This window comes from Myiozetetes cayanensis, unplaced genomic scaffold (genome assembly GCF_022539395.1).
Source record: "Myiozetetes cayanensis isolate MyiCay16 unplaced genomic scaffold, myiCay2020 scf7, whole genome shotgun sequence".
NCBI classification, from domain to species: domain Eukaryota; kingdom Metazoa; phylum Chordata; class Aves; order Passeriformes; family Tyrannidae; genus Myiozetetes; species Myiozetetes cayanensis.
This window is the reverse complement of record NW_026087964.1, coordinates 24,540,799-24,560,335: the sequence shown is the minus strand read 5'-3', so window position 1 is coordinate 24,560,335 and position 19,537 is coordinate 24,540,799. Positions and strand designations below refer to the sequence as shown.

Genomic DNA, 19,537 nt, shown 5'->3' with positions numbered 1-19,537 from the left:
TAATGTTCATGTACCTTTTGATATCTTTCTGATTGTGTAAAGAGACCGCAAATGGGGCATAAGTATAATTTATACATATTATAACCTCACTTTTCATTGCCCCAGTGGAGACTTGCTAACTTTGAAACTCGAGCCCAGAAAGTTCATATTAATTCATGAATTAGTTGTTTCCTGAAAGTGTAAAATGGCAATTGTATAGCTGAAAATACCAGTGGCAGCACTGTAGCTTCACAAGAAGATACAAATAAAGAATTCAGTGTTCAGAAAATACCTCAAGGGCCAGTCTCGGTGAATCTGCTGATCACCATAGCGTCTGTCAAGCAAAGTCTTCTCAGAGAAAAAGCATCTGTGTTTGAGACTTCTCATATATCTGACAGCTCAGGAGGTGACTCACACACTGGTGTAGAGTTAAGCTGGCCAACTTTGGTCAAAACTAGCTCTGAGAGCAGAGACACAAGTGGGAAGAAAGAAAAATGGCCCCACTGTTACAGTCGTGCCCAGGCTGGGGCCAAGGCAGCAGGAAGGCTTCTTCCACTTTCTTTGCCTCCCCAAAGAAAACCTGGGTTCCATATGTTTTGATTTCCTTAACTGTGGAGCAGCCGGTGCCATGGGGCTGCATGAACATCTGAGTCTGCACAGGAATCAGTGGTGGGCAAAGGCAGGCGGTAACCACTTACACCCCACAACTGCTCTAGCATTTGGGGTCAGTAGAACTAGGGCATGTTTGCATTTGCTGTACCCCAGCCTGTGTTACTGAAGCAGAGAGAAGAAGGTCTGTGATGAAAAGAGACCCAAGTGGTCAGCACAGAGTGAGGGAGCATTCTGAGGTCTGATACTGCTCCCCTTAGAGCATCCATCTCACCCTCCTTAGTCCTCTGAACCAAAAATGTTCATAATTAAAAAGGGATTGTTAAAGGCATGCAGGCTAACTCTGCTGTAGTAGCAACATGTAGATAACTTCTATTTATCTTCTTAATCTTGCATTAATCCAGGACAGTGTGTTTACATTTAGGATTTCTAAGTATCATGCTTCTCATGTGTGCCTGATTTTTAATGATATCTTGAATAATTCATTCTAAAAGCCTCTTTATTTTCTTCTCTCTAGTTTAATTAACCTCTTGGTGCAGTCAGTGGGATTTTACCATAAAAGCATAATGCATTTTACATTAGTGAATAACTCATGCTGGAAGAATACAAGTCCGGCCACTTAAGAGTTAATATGACTTAATGTCATTTTATTATGGATGATGAATAATAACAGATCATTTTCTTTATATGGAAGAACACTACCTCAGGTTACCAAGGAAAGAGTACTCATCCTGCCCAGCACCTTGGCACGTTTGCCATCTCATATTGAGGCAAGGGTGTTACCCTGCACTAGTTTTTGATGGAGTCCTCCCTACCCTTGCCAAAAGGCTGAAAAAGGCTCCCAAATTTATGCTGGTCCTCTGTCAGAGCTTCAGGTGACAAATGTTAGGGGTGATACAATTACGATATCAAGAGGCTCTTGACTGATGTGTGCATTTGGGTTCCCAGGTAGTGCCATTTTAAATTCCTACCAATGTAGCTCATTGACCATCCCATCCAAAGACCTGGACTTAATCAGCAGAAAAGAGCATTTCTCCTTTCTGTTGTAAGCTGACGGTAATTATCAATAACTGTGAGAGCTAAAGCTCCTTATTCAAGGAGCTAGACCTCTTCCTGCAATGAGAAATCTTTTTACTTTGCAAAAATAAAAGTTGCTATAACATGGTAGTGGACATGAATGTCCATGTATGAAGTATCCTCTTATTTCCAACGTGTCTTCTGTTCCAGGGTTTCTAGCTGCCCTGTGCCTTCCTGCAAACTCACCTGCCTAATTTCACAAAGTTTAGGGATATTATTCTTTCTCTTGTAGAGGTTAAGAAATGTGATACAACAGTGAACAAACAAGTTAATAAAATTGTCCCAGGTTCTGTCACCTAGGTGGGCACACCAAAGAGAATTATTGCTTGCTTATCCCACCATGATACTTTAACTGCAAAGCCAGGTTTTCTGCAAAATGTCCTCTGTGCTCATATATGCTCTTAGCAGGTACAGGGGTAGCTCTTTTCTGCAGCTGTTTAAGGGGAAGAAGACCCTCCTGATGGTGTTTATTCCATCTCTGGGCAAGTTTTTGTATCACTCCCTTGGCAGAGAATTATACTTGATCAAGTCAAGCTTGGGTACCTTTAGCTCAATATATCCACAACGGACCAAGCAAGCATCACTTTGGTCCTGTGGTGACAGATGACAACAGGGGCCCATCAGGCTGTGCTGGGCCAGGACCCAGAGGATGTGCAAGATGTCACCAAAGCAAGGATCTGTGTTTTTTCCTGGGCTTGTGAAAGATAGCCCATCATTAGATAAAAGTCCATGCCCAAAGATTAGAGAATAAACCTCTAAATAGGCAAATGATTAAACCCCTGCTGGTTTGGTCTGGATTAATTAAGGCCGAGTCTTTGTCTAGGAAAAGTGACATCGGATTTAAGCCAGTCCGTGCAACGTTTCAGGAAACAGATTCTCTCGTGCTGCTTTATTTTGCCCCCCAGCTACTGTCCGGGTTCAGATTGTCAAAACACTCAGTGGCAGTTATTCGCTGTTAATTATTCGATCCTTTCTCAAGATCCTCTTATGCAACTGCTTCGTTGTGCAACCGAACAGCAGCAGGTTGCCACACACCCTGGGGTGCGAGGAAGCCGGACGCACCTTAGATAAGCGACAGGGGTTGGTGCAGCGGAGGGGCCGGGGGCGCTGGGCCTGGGTGAGGGGGGCAGTGCTTCCTATGCACAAGCCACACCAGCGCTTCGGCTTCCTGAGCATCTGCGGCTCACGGGACAGGCAGGCCTCGCAGCTTTCCCAGTAAGGGCCTTTTGCTTCCTTCCCACCCAGACGAAAAAATAATAAACCATCTACATCTTGCAGCGGGGTTAAACTGAAACCTCCCGGGTTTCTCTTCTCCCTCTCTCCTTGTGTACACACACACGTGTATGCACACAAACACACTCGAAAGAGTGCAGCATAGCGGTGATCTTCTCTGGTAGTATATAAATTTAAGAAGAGACAGATCCGTTTCTACACTGTTTTTCTCAGTTTGAAATCTTTGGTAAGTCTCTTTACCAGATTTCTTAGATTTTTATTCTTTCTTCAGTGCACAATACAGATCAAGTTGTAACCAGAGGGGCAACTGCTGCCTTTATGAGAGAAGCAATTACTCTAAATTGTTTTGGTCCCAATGGTTTTTGAAGACATTTGATTGTTTTGCATCCTGGATTTTTCTGAGTGTGGATGAAAAGCCAGTGCTTTTGTAGTCTTTGATATTGCAGATTGCAAAATGTCCCCCATATGACCAGATGGGCTCAGAAAGGAACAGAAATTTCACTCTAGTGGCTCCATTCCCTGTGATTTAAGGGAACTCCAGAGAAGGGAACACAGAAGGTGAAGCTGAGCTGCTTTTTGCTGCTCAGGCTCTCAACAGAGTGCTCTTTCACCTTGCCCTGGAAAGCAGCTGGTGGTAACACCCCCTCCGGAGATGAGGAAATCCTCACTGCTTGCTGTCAGGTGCGCTCTCCTGGCATATAAAGCCTGGTTTGCAGCTTATTTAAGGAGAAGTTTGAGGGATAGGTTTTATCTGTGAAACCTGATGTGGTCCCCCCAAAAACAAGCTCCTGCCTCGATCCTCATAGGAGACCATGGCCAGCCCGGGCACTCCTGCTGGGAACCAAATGTTTTATGGGGAAGGAACCAGTAGATGGCATCTTTAATAGTCCCTGGCACTTGCTTATCACACTAATCTGCCCCAGCCTGAATTTGTGCCTCTCAGCGCCCACCCTCCTGAGGGGAGAGGAGAGCCTAGGGGACAGGGGCGATGTTTTTAGCCATGGGCATTTGTCCAGGTATGCAATACCAGGGTTTAGTTTGCTAGATTACCTATATGCTTTAAAAGGCATTTTATTTTAATATATTTAATACTTACCTAAATACTTACAGGTCTTAAGATTTCTCCAAAGACTAACTTAAAATTTTTTTTTACACTGTATAGGAAGGTCATCATATAGTTCCACAGAAGGGAACATACCCATGAGGATGCTGTGATAAGCTGTCTCTTGGTGTGTCTCAAATAATTTTTGGTAAGACCTTTTCAACAGATGCACATTAGCTCAAAAAACTAGTGTCCTGTATCCAGAGCTTCAAGTTAAGAAAGTATTCAAAGACTATTTGCCTCTGAGAGTTTCAGTATGGTCCCAAGCAACAGTTCTCTGAGAAAATAAACCAGAATTTTGTATTTCTAACATTTTAAGTAATTTTAAAATTTAAGGAAGTGCAAAATTTAAGGGACAAACTTATTGACTCAGACTCATTAAAAGCTGAATTTTGATATACATATATATAAATACATATTTCTTTAATTTTTTTTCCCAGTGTAATCAAGTAAACATTGTGCAGCCGTAATTCAGTCTGGTTGTGGTTTTGTCTTGTAATAAGGTGCTATTTTTTTTCCACAACATCGTAGCATACAAAAAGTATTGCTTAGACTCTAGCCAGTCTAGATTGCTTGTTCTTGTTTGTTCCAAAGCTTCATTCTCAGCCAAGAAAACTAGATTTCTGTGTCCTAGTAGATTATTAGTAGTAGTAGTATTTGTATTGTCAATATTATGTGCGTTGAATGAGAACATATAGGAAATGCAAATAGCTTGTGGGCTTTACAGATTGGTATGGAGGAAATTCAGTGTACAATCTGTCCAGCTGTAACTTACTATGTGCTGAAACCTTTATATGCTAAACATATGGTGTACGGTTTAAGTCTCCTCATGCTATGGATAGCACATCTTTGAAGGTGTGACTTTAATGTGTTCCTTTGCTTGGGAGACTTACCAATGTGCAGCAGCACCTTCTGAGCTGATGGTCATTGCTGGTCTTTATCAGCAAATGGATTGGGGAGGGGGACAGGCTCAAACCCTGCATTAAGGATGGTTTACATGGTGCAGGAAAATCCTATAGCCCCAGCAGGGACTGTCCTATGGAAAATCTCAAAAGCTGAGCAGAGCTGTTGTTTACATACCGAAAGTGTGAATTTTCAAGGGAAAAAAGAGACTCAGGAAGTTTCTATTGCTGAAAAGCAAGTTTTCCTTACCAACACATTTGTGCCAGCATAAACACTGCCGTGTTGTGTATTCAGAGGTTTTCCAGATCACCCCAACATGAACCTGCTCTCTGAATTTTCTAGCTGTGGATCATCTTTCCAAACTGTCTAACTACTCCATGCATCTCTTTATGGGATAGCGTTGCAATGTTACAAGAAATGTCATCTGAAGAGAATAGTGTAGTCCTCCACCATAAATTATATTAGTCAGTCTTCTGGAAAGCTGAATTGCCAAGGGCAAAACATCACCTCTCTGTGTCTGTCAAACTGTGGTAATAATAATACTTACCTATATCACAAGGGTGCATTTAGGATTAATTACCCCTCCTCATGCCAAGGATGAACTTATCCCATGGTGTTTGGTACTGCCACCCATTAGTGGTAATTTGTATAACTAATTATTGTGATGCCTGCCTGCCAAGGTTTTCAAACACACACACACACACACACACACACACTACAGCAACTTCCTTCTAGTAGACTTTTTGGCCCTAGCAGAAGTTCTGAGCAGATCTTTCCCAGCTAGGTCTTGTTCATATTTTCTTTATCTTTAAAGCAATGTTGACTGATGAGTTCCCAAGCAGTATGGGCTATTTGTCCATAGTATTTCCTGATGACATTTTAGGGCACACTTACAACTACCTTTTAGAAAAGGAAGCAGAGTAGGACACAGAAAGATCAGAAAAAAACAGGCTGTGAAATTTGCTTCTAAGTGGTGACATTGGGTTATGGCATGCAGCTAAGGCTGTATTGCTTAGTTGTGTCAGGGCTGAGGTAATTCTCTTCCCAAAATTAACTGGAATAATAATTTTTATTTCCACAAGTCACTTACAAACTGACTGACTTACAAACTGACTTTAATGTTCTAGGGATTCACCTCCCACAGCTTCAGCAGTATAAAGGCCAGCTTTGTAAACTTGAGTGATTCATCCCATCACAGGGTAAGCATTCAAGACAGGTGAAAGAGTCCCTCTATTTGCTGAAGAAATAAACTGGGGCAGGAGCTTGGCTAGGATGCCTAACATTCAGACAGCCAAAATTAACTGAAATTAATCCTTCTTTAAGACACTTTTGAAGATGAGAATTAGTCTGTAAACTCAATGCAGCCCAGAACATCAAAGGTCAGTGAGCACCTCGCTTGGGCTCTTTTCCCAGCTCTGAAAATGTTCTCTCTGCATCACATGAAACTCTGGTCTCAGTGAAAAATGGTTGCCTGGTTGTGTATCTGAACTTGTGAATACTATGTCCTGTATATAGCACAGCACACTATACTGTTTGCATTCATTAAATCCTTTTCCACTGGAAAATTGGCTCTCTGGCTTTGGATATGCATGACACATAGGAAGGATGTCTGTAATCACTTACACAAATGTCCATATCCTTCTGTTCTTCCTGCTCCTTCTTTGCTGTCTCTTATGCCCAACCAAACTGCATCTTAAACTGGGAAATGACAAGCCATGAAGTAGTTTCAATCAGTAAGAATTACATCTGGGTCTTGAGTATCATAAAAGCCAGAAAAACTGCATTTACTGAAACCTTTTTCTCTGAAAATGTATTAATAATGTATGATCATACTTTGTAGATAATGCAGTAATTGCTTGCTTGATTATGTAGCCAAAATAATCATTTTCAGAGATGCTTGATTTTTTTGCCTGGTGACTGCATTTTGTAACATTTTCAGGGCAACAGATGCTCAGCTATTTGTTCTGGTTCAAAAAAGAGCCCTAAATTGAAAGTGAATTACTGTAAGCCTTCCACAGACATCTAATTTTACTTTAAAAATACATGCAGCCTAAATGGTTCTTATACTCAGGAGGGGGAAATCCACACACAAAGCCCATGTTCAAAGAACTCAGCACACCACAATTAGCATCATACCCTGCTAAAACAGAATTACACATCCAGAGAGTACGCATTCACACACACACATGCAAAAACATGTGCTGTCTTTCAAATCTGGTTTTTAAATGTTGATTCTCCTTCTATGTCCCTAAATGACAGTATTTTATGTATATTTTTTAAGGATGTGCCTATTTAAATTAAATAATTAAATAAATATAAATAACTAAATAGATACATGAACAACAGTAAATAAATAAATAAATAAAAGTTAATAAATAAAAGTTGTGATCTTGGATAGGCTGAAGTGCATTTGGAAACCTGTTTGGGTAATGATTTGGACTATGCAAAACCTGACCTCTAAAACAAAACCAATCTGAACATATATCTAGGGATAACAAAATATTAAAGAAAGTTTTAAAAGAACAAAAAATAGTGAAGAAAAGGAAATTTTGAACTGACTGTTTGCACTGACTGTTTGAGTTGAAAAAGACCTTTAAGAACATTCAGTCCAACCAACCTAACACTACCAAGACCATCTCTAAAACATGACTCTGAGTGTCACATCAAGTCTGCTTTGCTCATGATAGTAATCGTTAAGTGATCATCCTGTCTTTATCTCAATCTATAAGATTTTCCATCTTATTTTGTTGCCATTTGTCAGTACCAACATGACCAAGACTTGGTGAAGGTCAAAGTTTACAACTTTGTCCAGACCAGCTTTCTTTCTAAGTGCGTACACATGTATTTGCTGCTCAAATTCATCTCTGTAGATGAAGCTTTCCCACCCCTGATCTGGTGCTGTGCAGCAAGGGCATCAAGGAGAGCACGCTGCTGGTGGGCAAAGCCCAAACAGAGAGGGCATCCACTCTCATGTCGAAGCACAGCACAGCTGGTATGTCACCCAGTGAAGCTGAGGCTCCAACTATGGCATGGCTGCCCCAGGAAGGAGGCTATTTGCAAATCTGATCACACTGTGGACTGCTGATTTTTTTACTGAATTCTGAAAACTTCTGCTCTTGGTTTTGCCAGCCACTTTTTATTAAACAACAAAGTTTTTTAATTGGGTACATTGTTTTCTATTTATGTTCTCACTTGTTCAAGTATATTTTCACCATGTCAGGCCTGAGGTAGGAAGCAATTTAGTGCTTGGGAAGAGAGTTGTGACCAGATGTAGCCAACAGAGTAAATGGGCTCCCTTCTACTCAGTCCCACTTATCAGATCCTCATTCAGGGTGTTGCAATTAGATGAAGTAATGTCTGAGACTAAAAGAGGGAGAATGATCTTTTCTAGGGATAGTTTTGTAAATAAGACACATAAATGAATACCAGGCAATGTTGCCCTGAAGAGGAAAATAGAAAAAAGAAGTGGCCCATCTGGTTAGTGAGAGACTACTTAAAATCTGTTTCTAAAAAGGAACGTGGGGTGGAAAAGGGGAAGAAAACATCCCAAAAGGTATGATTGGTCATGGCATGCAAACTAAAGATAAGCATCAAAAAGAGAATCTATGCTCAGCAGATGGAAGAGGTTGGTGCTCAGAAATTACCTCACACATTTCGGGGGGGAGGCGAGCAAGAGACATTCTCACCCCTGCTCCTGCAGGCATCTGTCCCAGCCTGGTTGCACTGTGGTGTCTCCTTCTTGTGCTGTCTCTTCCAAGTCCACTGCGGACATCAGAAAGATTTCAATAAAAATGCTAAATCCTGGGAGACAAAGTTAAATAAAATAAGAAAATGTAGGAGCAATCTATGCACCTATCAACCACATGATTTTAGGGGTAATTTTGTAGTCATTATCTGCCTGATTTCTGATGTTAGAATATAATTAATATGGTTAAAAAATATTCCTCGAATGATCTGCCTCCAATCACAGCCACAGGTCGCTGTTTCCTGAACAACACGCAAATGTAGGTTAGGAAGCAAACCGGGAGGCAAGAGCTATGATACTTCTTGATTTCATCTTGTTCTTCACACCATGCAGCACAAAATCCTACCTGCTCAAGGACCAGATGTTGGTTTGTGTGCTAAGCATGAACTGAACCTTCTTTAAACAAAACATAACAGGAAGTATCTCTGTTTCAATAAGGCCCTTAATGGAATGGCGCAGACATTGGTATTAGACCTGGTTTTATTTAATATATTTCATTATTCATGATCTAGAATTTTACAAAGTAGTTAATTAATTGTAACTGCAGAACAAACAAAACTGGGAGGTACTTACTATGTTGCTGCCAGTAGTTAAACTATTTCTCTGCCAGGAAGATTTTTTTCCTTTCAGCCAAAATTAGCTATGCAATTGTCCCAAACTGCTCTGTCTCCTTGTCCCCAGAGTAATTCCTTCAGGCAGTGGAGCTGGGTGCCATCCCCAGGGAGTACCTCCCAAGGGAGCTGTATGTCTGCTGGTGGTGCCAGTGCCAGACTGTCTCAGGAGCTATATGACTGTGCCTCGAGCTGTCTTGCTCAAACTGCACAGACAAAATAACACAGAATCCATGCCTTCCAAGCCCTTAGCACATCCAGCCTATCTACTTTTATCCTTTCTTTATACTTCCTCCCACAAACTTCTGTGGTAGGGCATGGAGCAGAAGAGCAGATGCACAAGGACTGCAGGTGGGTGCTGGAAAACACTGGTAAGGACGAAAGGAAGAAGTTGCTTTGGCAGCAGCTATCCTAGTAACAATGAGCATCCTCAAAAGCAACCAGTTAGTTTAGCAAGTTGCATCTGCGGGCAGTTGGTAAAACAGTTTTCTTGATAGAATTCTCAAAAATAATCAGATCTTTTTTCATGACAAAAGGCTTATTCTAAAGTATTTTTTCTTCTTGTAGAGTCTCCACAGTTAGTCATGCATAGTCATGTCATAATATGCATAATATGCACAGACATAGAGCTGGCTGTCACAGCAGCCCTGTAGAGCCCGCTTTCTACACTTGGGGTAAAATGCTGAAGTCTATTGCAAAAGAATTATATTAAGTCTATCTGCTTGGAAGTGATAGACTTTCTGAAGCTATACTGATGTTCAGGAATGGTCTTTTCAAGTTCAGCATATATGTAGTTAGGAGAGAAGTTTTAGACATTATTAGACAACAAGAACCATATTCATATGGTGTTTATAAAATACACTTGGTTGTTATTTCCCACTGCAGCAGATGGTACCCAAAATAAGAAATGACCTGGAACCTCATTACCAACTGCATCAAGTCTGCACAAAAATGCTCAGGGAAGTTGGAAAATATTTGACTCGTTTTCTTTTGAAGAAGGCTTTGCTTATTTTCGGGCTCTTAAAAAGAAATTTAGTGGAGGAGATTCATCACAAATGTCCACCGTGATACTGGGGAGTGTGGAAAGTTAGAAGAAATATCCAGCCTCGTGGTGCAGGGTACCAAACATCAGTCCCTGCTTTGGGTTAAGGGGACACATCCCCGCCACGAGGCAGCTATTCCCAAGGTGCAGGTGATGGGTGACTTGTTTCCAACCTTCTCTGAAGTAGCTAGGGCTGTTGTCCAAGACTGCAATGCTGAATACTAAAATTCATTTTCCAGGGAAACAGCTGAAGGTTCGATAGATGATCAGCTTTGAGGCTGGATCTGCTCACGATTTGGGTCTTTGTTGGGTGTCTGACACCCCAGACCCCATTGTCAGTATGGCTCTTACAACTCAGCTTTATTGCAGGGTTCCTTCACTCATGCAAACTTGCTGTGTTGGCTTTCCCCTTCATGTGAGTTTGCAAAAAAGTCTGTCCTGGCCTCCCCACTGAATGACCTCCAGCTACACCAGAATTCATGGGAGGTACAACTGCCCTACAAGAGGCTCAGCCCAGCCCAGCCAGTTGGCTCTGACATCATAAAGTTTGGCTTTCCTCCTCCTCTCTTTCCCACTTCTTGATTCGTTGATTGAGTGGTTCCATATTTTGGAATTTGAGCCTAGAAAAATGTGTGCCAGTGTGTAATTCATGTTTAATCTTCCACCAGAAAAATTACTCTTTTTAATTTAAAATAACCATCTATTTGATAGTTGAGGTCTTTAGTAGTTTAGGTGGAAGAAAAGCCATCTTAGAGAATAATAGTGCTTCAGGGTACGAAAGCTGATTTTCTACTTTCTAATCAGCTCTAATTTGTGCTTATTGGTGGGATTATGTGTATATCAGGCTCTGCTTCAGAGAGGCTTTTGGTATCAGAAGAAGAAATCTTGAAAAGATGATGAATCTGCATGCAGTCTCTGGGCTGGCAACACCAGCCACATGTTGCTCTACAAGACTTGCAGGCGTGAAGCCAGAAAACATCCTTGGTGATGTTATTTCTGAAAATATTTCTCTTGTCATGTAAGTGATTCCTTGGACTGTCCAGATGCTAGATGGTAAATTAAAGCATTGAAATTCTTAATTTCTAATTGGTTAACAGATATTCTTTTCATAATTTGTAGCAGCCCTGCACTGTATAATGCAAAATACTTTGATGTTTGATCAAGACCCTAATTTTTCTCTAACTCTGAACTAAGGGTAAAGTATAAGGAAGCAGATGTGAGGTTTTCAGTCTGAATTTATTTTCTGCCATGAAAAACATGACAAAACATGGCTCTCCTTCCATCCTTCCCATTCCCTCCCCTCCTTCCCTTCAAGAGGAAGGAGAAATGCTCCTTGCTTTGAACAAATGACAAGAGTAGGTCCATGTCACTGTCACATGGTCCTTCAGACAGGCAGTGCTCGGGGCAGAGCTGAGAGCACCACTCTGATCCCAAGGAGGTAGATCCATCTATTACTTGTGATTAGAAAAGTGCCGGGGTGGTGATCGGCACCCATGACCATCACACGGCCGGGGGATCCTACGTAATTGCAACAATAGCTTATGAAGATGATTAAAAGGAGATTTGTTCCTAAAAGAGTTTAAAGAAGAGGCCAGAGGGGCTTGGGACAAACTGCTCTGCCTGCCCTGGCAGCACATTTGCCTGCAGGACAGCGCTTACCGCAGCTGCCCTACACTAACACACACACCACACACATCACAGAGAGCGAGCCAGAGCCTCCCAGCTGCTAGAGAGAGGCCTTGAGCAGTTTGCTCAAAACCAGAATCTTCACCAATGTTGTACTGCTTCACAGAAAAATCAAAAATATTGAACACTGCAAGAGCTGAGGCTGGCATGGCAACTTTATTAAGGAGCAATTAAAAAAAAATAAAAAGCAAAGAGGTATTAATATATTATTTTCATCCCAGCTCTTTGGGACAGAGGCTGTAAAGCAGGTAATATGCTTCCTGTTGGGATTAACTGATAGAGTAACAGAGGCCACCTGGGAAGCAAATCCTCTGGATTAACTCCTATCACTCGTGGGGAAATTCCTGTCCCCTGTCAAGTGCTGGTGGCTTCTTTGCAAGGGGCCAATAGGGTACAGTGCAGATGTTCTTCCAGACCCTAGAAGTGCCATACGTGGCCCCAGAGAGAGGCTGGCTGGTGAAGTGCTGCTGTGGATGCTCATCCCTGTGGCAGAACCCCAGTACTCTTGCTGCCCTGGGTCCTGCTGGTGCATCCCACAGGGGACCACACAGGAGAGTGCAGACAGTGCACTACTACTTGTAGTCACAGGTGGGATCCATTTTTATGATAAAAAAGATTTTGTTTTTCCACTTCAGTGCCCAAAATCAGCTAGTTTCTTTTTCCTGCAACCTTCCATGTGAAACCCAAACAACTTCTGCCACTCAAAGGAGCCTGAGAAATCCCAGGAAATCTCCACAGAGATGACAGTCAATGGCCAGAAGTGATGCAGCAAGGTTTTGGTCAGCCGTGTCCTCTGGGCTCCTGCTGGGGCTGCCTCCCTGCAACCCAGGGCTCTTTTGAAGAGTGACTCCCCACTACCAGGCTCAGGTAATGCCCCAGGCCTCTGAATTCTCCAGCAACTTAACCATGAACTTTTGAAAAGTAATCATAAACCTTGGGTTTTTTAAATTTCATGGGGGAGGGAGGGTTACCAGTACTGCTCATAGTTTTACATTTTTTCCATGCCCCAAAATGCCAGAAGCTCTAAATGAAAAGAATAAACCTTAAAAAATTAGATAACTAATTCCAGTGAAGCAATTTGATTTTATCCTACCTAATTAATTTCATCAATATAGTTCAAAGTATTCTGGCAAACATGGTCTACAAACATTTTTCATTGTTAAAAGAGAAGCTATTCTAAAACACACTTGATCCCATGTCAAGGGCAAACCCATGACACCTTCCCATCCTTTTTAGTCTAAGTTTTATCAGACTGAATAGCTAAAGTTATATAATAATTTCCTCCTCCTTCCCCAAAACAAAGCCACTTGAAAATATTAAGATTAGTGAGGATCCTTTTGCAGGCCTTCCTTATGAAGGGATAAATCCAATAACTGAGATTAGCTCAGTTGGACAGAGCATGGTAGTATTAATGCCAAGGTTGTGGGTTTGATCCCTGTATGGACCATTCACTTAAGAGTTGGATTTGTTGATCTTCATGGGTCCCTTCCAACTCAGAATACCCTTGTAACTCAGTATTTCTTCCTCTGCTGTTGCCAAGCTTGACTGCATACTGGTATGCAGCCTGAAAGTCTCCTCGGGCTTCTGCTGCTCTTAGCAATGCAGCAACTTCAGCGTAGCCTCGGGCAGGCAGAGGGCTGTGCAACTACCTACTACTTTTGGTGGAGCATTTGCCACTGTTGATCTGTTGCTTCTAGTCCAAGGAGAAGTCCTTCCCTTGGTATTCCTTCTTCTCAAGACATACATATTTTGGGGGCACCAAAGATTGTTTTGCACTTTCTGCAGCTGGAGAAAGTCCTGGGGTAATTTGTACTACACACTGATGTGTACTGATCTATAAGGAAAGCTACATGCTGTGGCGACCTGATGGTTGGATAGTGTTGAACTTGCCACACAAACCCCTTATCTGATGTTGTGAGGTTGCTTAGCAAGGAGTGCATCCTCAAAACTCAGCCCTTTGGGGTCTGCCAGTTTCCACTGCCTGTCACAGCCTAGCTAAAATGATTTCCAGAGCATGGACAGAAAAATTAAGTGACCGAATTAAAAAAAATTAAGTTACAGAATAATCTTTTAATAAATTAGTGCTCAGTAAAAAATATGGCCATTGAAAGTCATCTGTAACCATTACTCACAGTTACAGAAGTTTCTGGAAACCACAACTGAAATGCAAAGTAGGTTATCACATTTTTGTTACAACTTTAGCTCTAAACCAGAGGCTAAAGTCGACGCAACTGCTCCTTCTCCTCTGTTGAGACTTAAATCTCCCCACAGGACAAGTAGGAAGTTTCCTAATCCATGTTGAGGAAGAGGGAAACATTTCACTCTCTTGGTTTCAGCCTACAACACAGTAGAATTAAGGATGTTGTTGTCCAAATTCTCTGGTGATCACTATGGACATTTTGGTCCAGGGTGTGACTAGTCATTCCCTGGTAACTTGGTCCAGGAACATTATGTCTCCATTTACCTTCCCAAAGGCCCAAATGGCATACAGATGTGAAAGAGAACCAGAAACAAAGAAATCTGGTGGTGGTGGTGCATATGATACTGGTCACTAATTCCATGTATACCCTAGTGTTTCCATGATCTTTCTTCTTTTCTCCCACAGAGCTCACAGGTATTTGCTTCTCTAGTTAGTAAAGAGGACAGAGGACAAGTCACTTTCTACTGTTCAGCATAAGGTGAGGATTTTCTTTTCTACTTCTGGCTAAGCGCATGTTACAGTCGAGATTCTCCAAAGTGCCCTAGCTGATTGCAAAATCACAGAAGGGTTGATGCTGTAAGCCAGGTCATCTGGCCCAACTCCCCTGCTCAAGTATGGACACCTAAAGCCCATTGCCCATCTGGAAACAGTCCAGATGGTTGTTGAGTATCTCCAAGAATAGAGACTCCATAACCCCTGGAACAATCTGTTCTGGTTCTTGGTCACCCTCACAGTAAAAAAAAAAAAAAAAGTGTTTTCTGATGTTGAGAGGGAACCATTTGTGCCACTGCCTCTGGTCCTGTCACTGGGCACTGAAATCAGTGACAATGATTTCACTGTTACTGAAAAAGAGAAGAGCCTGAATCAATCTTCTTCAAACCTTCCCTTCAGATACTTGATCCAGGATGGTCCATGACCCTGATGGTCCATGCTAGTAACATGGTGCTGGTTGCTCTTTGTATCTGGGCACAATAATGCTTTGAAGGACAGATGAAATACATATTAAATGTTGTCCTGATGTGCTTTTTCATGTAAGCTACTGCTTAGAACTGGCACGATAAAATAATGCAGGGGAAATGGGTTGCATGACCATGAGCAGGGATGGAAGAAGTAATCACTGCGAACATTGTAATAAGAAAATGGAGTAAGATTCTTTTAGAAAGCAGAGATGCCATATCCTAGGGTGTTTCAGAAGGGGAAACATTTCAGGAAAACAAAATTAATGATGCCTAACCAAATAAATACATAAAATAGCTCCTTTGGCTGTGCTAAATGAGAACTCACAGATTATTCATACAATTCAGCTACTGGAATCCCTCAATATGAACTCAACTTTGCTTGAATGGGGGTGTGGACAAGACAGGAAAAAAATGGTTCCAAATCAGACACAATCTTGGTATCTTCTGAAGCATTGCTAGAAACAATGACAATGCTAATTGGGACAAAGCCTGCACCTCCTGGTTCCTGGCAAAATTAGGTTTTAATTTCCTTCATTAGTTTTAACAAACATAGTGAAGACCTGGGTGGAAAGAAAAAAAAAGGAAAAAAAGGAAGCTGTTTAAAAAAGGAAAATAAAGGAGGAAAAGTCTTCAAGGAGGTCTGCTGACAGAAACATTTGAGGACCAAAACAGCTGAGGTCTGTCTTTCATATGAAATAGCAGGGGTTTTGGTATCTAGAAACTTATGCTCACATGCTCTATATCTACTATTAAACCATGCACCAACCAGGCTTATGAAAACTCTTATGCAGCACATGAACAAGCATGAGTAGGGCACTCACAGACTTCAAATCTGGAGTAACTAAAGCAGAGGGTCTCCACTAAGACACAAAATACTTGCTCAGCAAGGGAAGCATCCCATTTTCTCTTTATGACCCCCCCCCTCCAAAGGGGGGTCCAAAGCAGCACCAGTTATTTCCTGCTGCCTCCCCTGCAGTGCTGTACTTGGCCAGCCCAGCTTGAGCTTAGTGCCAGCGTGCAGGAGAGGACAAGAGCATGTACATGTGTTTGAGGGAGGGGGAATATTCAGTATCACTGCAGCCTTTGAGGGGCTCCAACTGTTCCTGCAACCAAACTCTTAATAACACCAAGATATCTTTGTTTTAAACACTGTTCACAACACACAGACTGCATCAACAGGATCAATCTTCTGATTGCAATTTTTTTTCCAGAATAAAGCTACATCCAGGTTTCCAAGTATTTGTCCCATATATTCACAGGTAAAGGACTTACATAACAAATAAACAATAAGGTTTTCTGGTACATATTTGCAAAAATGTTTCAGAATGCCAAACTTGACCTGTGTGTGGCCAGACACTGAGATTTTGTTTCAACTCAAGAATTTATTAAGACTTACATGAAAATAGTCCATCTTAACATAGGTACACATAGGTAGCATTTGAATATGTATTTACAGATTTATTTGAACTTTTCTGAACTGCAATTCTACAACTGAGCAACATATCCATAAGTGTTTCATAAACTTTCAAACACGTTTTTATACATATAGTTTTTGCATATATATATATAAAAATATTTTTGAGACTCGAGGACTGAGAATAGTCAAAAGGACATTATTGCTACATTTCCATATTTACAGAAACAATGCATAAACTGATTCAAAACACCAAGCCATTGCAAAATAAGTTTCAAAAACCCCAAAATTATAAAAATATAAATTTCAAGAACGAAAAAAACCCAAACCTCTTTCAGCTAAGTGTCTGTAAAGTACCGAGACATTTATAACAACTAGTTTGTCTACAATTGCTCTGAAAGCCAACACATTACAAAAGAGCTTTTATAGCAGTCAACTGAAAATGCTCAACAAGTATGCACAGGAGTGCATCCCAACAAATGGCTAACTTTGGAAAGGTGCAACAGCCTAAGTTCAGTGCAAATGGCTAATTTTTGACTAAACTCTGAAAGATAGATTTCTGTAACAATAAACCAAATGCACAGTCATAGAAGGAGTGTGGTATTCAATGTAACCCAAAATATACCACCAGTGTGTGTATTTACAATACCTTGTATTTGGGTAGTTAGTTATACATTTGAATTGCATGTAAACTCAACCAAAATCCTGGTAAAGTAAAAGTTACAGAGTGCTTAAGTGCATTGTAAATAAATAGGTACTCAATTAGTACTCTGCCTCTGATGAATGCTTCTCTCAATGCCATTACATATTTCTAGGGGTCAGAAACAAAGGAAGAAAAGAGAAGAAAAAGGGTTAGAAAATACTTGAGCCCAACCCTGGGCTCAACAGATGCTGACCCCAAAGCCTCCTGTGTGTCAAGAAAAACTTAAGGGATTCTTTCTCTTATCCCATTTATAAATTCGGCACTTCCCAGTTAGTCTCTTCTTTATTACCCTCTCTGGACTACCATGGAAAGATCAAACAACTCAGGGTGGGGAAAATAGCCCTTTCCAGTTAGCACCATCCAAGACTGCCTGTGGGAAAAGATCCACCTGGGTAGGACAAGATAAAGAAAGGGCCCCTAGGAGAGAATTTTTTGGCTCTGCTCTGGCTTAGATAAGATGACTCGTTAAACGGTCTCTCCTCCAGACACACAGTTTATTGGAAGGAGCCCTCCTCCTCTATTTTGACCAATTTGGCAGGACCCACTAATCTTTGGTGAACACTTTTAGACATAACTATTAGCAAAACAAACATCAAAGTCCTCGGGCTCTCAAGACAGGAGGGCACAGGAATGGTTCAGGCTCCATGATGGAATGAGACCCACTGATGGGCAGCTTTATCCTGGTAGGGAATGCGCCAGTGGGAAGTAGTGCATATATCCATGGAAACCTTGCAGCTGGTTTGCAAGGTTGACAGCGCAGGTGGGAAATAAAGATGAAGATCCATACTCTTTTTCTCTTCTCCTCTGGTTCAAACCCCAGAGCTCCCAGGAGGGTTTCCAGCTGCGCAGATCAACTTTGGAAGGGTCTTGGTCCATTCACCCCTCTTTCCCAGGTACATACAGCACCCTCATCAGCCTCCAACCTACGATATCTGCCAGGGAAAGCTTCTCTGGCTTGGCTGGATGTGGAAAGGGGTTTGCAAAGCCATTAACTTAATATTTGTTTATTTCTTAAATTCAGCAAAACAAGATTAACTAGAAAATGACTGTACGCATTCCAGGCACAGATCCAGAGAAGGATCACTGCAGATTTGGTTTGATCTACATTCATCTTATTCCATATCCTGGCTCAGGATTTCTTTTGTTGGTTGGTTTTTCCTTCACATCTTGCTCTCTACTGCAAATACACACAACACAGCAAAATATATACAGCTTCAGTTAACACTGTAATGATGCCTGTAACCGTGCTCAGCAGATTAAGTTTATGTGTAACAGTGCATGGTAAAAGACAGTATTACAACAATGTTTCAGCTACACAGTGGTAGTACTGAGTAAAAGTAAGAGAAAATATTGAAGTCATTCCTCTTTCACCCCCTGCACAATGCAAACAGCTAATACATCTGAGCTCCTCTTCTTCAGAGGAGCCACTCAAACATCTTCGCGTACCAGGAGAGGCTGAGTAGATGAAGCACTGCTACCCACTGAGTTAATCCTCACTGAGTGATCTGGAGCATTTCCTTGACTGGAAGCTGGGGCTGAGAAGTTGGTGTAAACCTGCAGAAGCCAAAGACTGATGTCAATACTCTGCAGACTGCTCCCTTCATGCATTTTTGGAGAGTTCTCCTTTCCTAACCTTTTCGCACTACACACCGTCACGGAAGGGTTCCAGCTCAAATCAAAACAGTTTCAAAAGGTCTTGGGCTTAACTGCTCTTTTAAAGAAACAAGAATCTCAGTCTCACTTACTAACAACACCACAGCTTCAAACTGCATGCCAAATTTCAACTGAGCTCGAGAAAACACAGCTCAGGTTATTACTAAACTCCCCCAGAAACCTCACTAATACTTCCTTCATATTCTTGCTTTTGTTTTAGTAATGCCTGCACCTGCCAAAAATACGCTACAGGATGCGATTGAACACCAGCAGCTTTCAGTTTCCTCTTTTCTCAAATTGTCAGGAAGCCATGTACTCTGTGCCCAAACAAGGCAGCCAGAAGGTAAAGGGAAGCTTTATTTTTAAACCAGGTTTTAAAACATCCTTTTTTCAAACCAGAGTAACACACAAAGTTATGGAGAGAGAAAACCCAAGATTACCATGTGCTTCCAATTTTTCTTTAAACTGTTTAGTCCAGTTATCCACTCAGAATAAGCTTTTACTCAGGAATGGTCAAAAGAGTAGCAAATATAGTTTGTAATTTATATAACCTCCAAGGTTATATAAATGGAACTAGGGGAAGCAAGTGAGAAGATGCAGAAGCGCACTAAAAGCTCCACC

General features: G+C 41.5%; 1 protein-coding gene across 2 annotated transcripts in view; it reads right to left on the bottom strand.

The window, feature by feature from the left end:
- Window positions 1-16,453: 16,453 nt before the first annotated feature.
- The window catches only part of KIT (KIT proto-oncogene, receptor tyrosine kinase), a 55,085-nt gene continuing 52,001 nt past the window's right edge, over window positions 16,454-19,537 (bottom strand). Inside the window, exons 21-22 of one of the 2 annotated variants that reach the window (XM_050337836.1) lie at window positions 18,710-18,817; window positions 16,454-18,440 (exon numbers count right to left, since the gene is read on the bottom strand). In XM_050337836.1, the coding sequence (XP_050193793.1) occupies window positions 18,438-18,440; window positions 18,710-18,817 (111 nt within the window). In that variant the 3' untranslated portion in view covers window positions 16,454-18,437. Of the gene's footprint in view, window positions 18,818-19,537 lie in introns of both variants that reach the window. The other variant, XM_050337835.1, reaches the window with a different exon arrangement.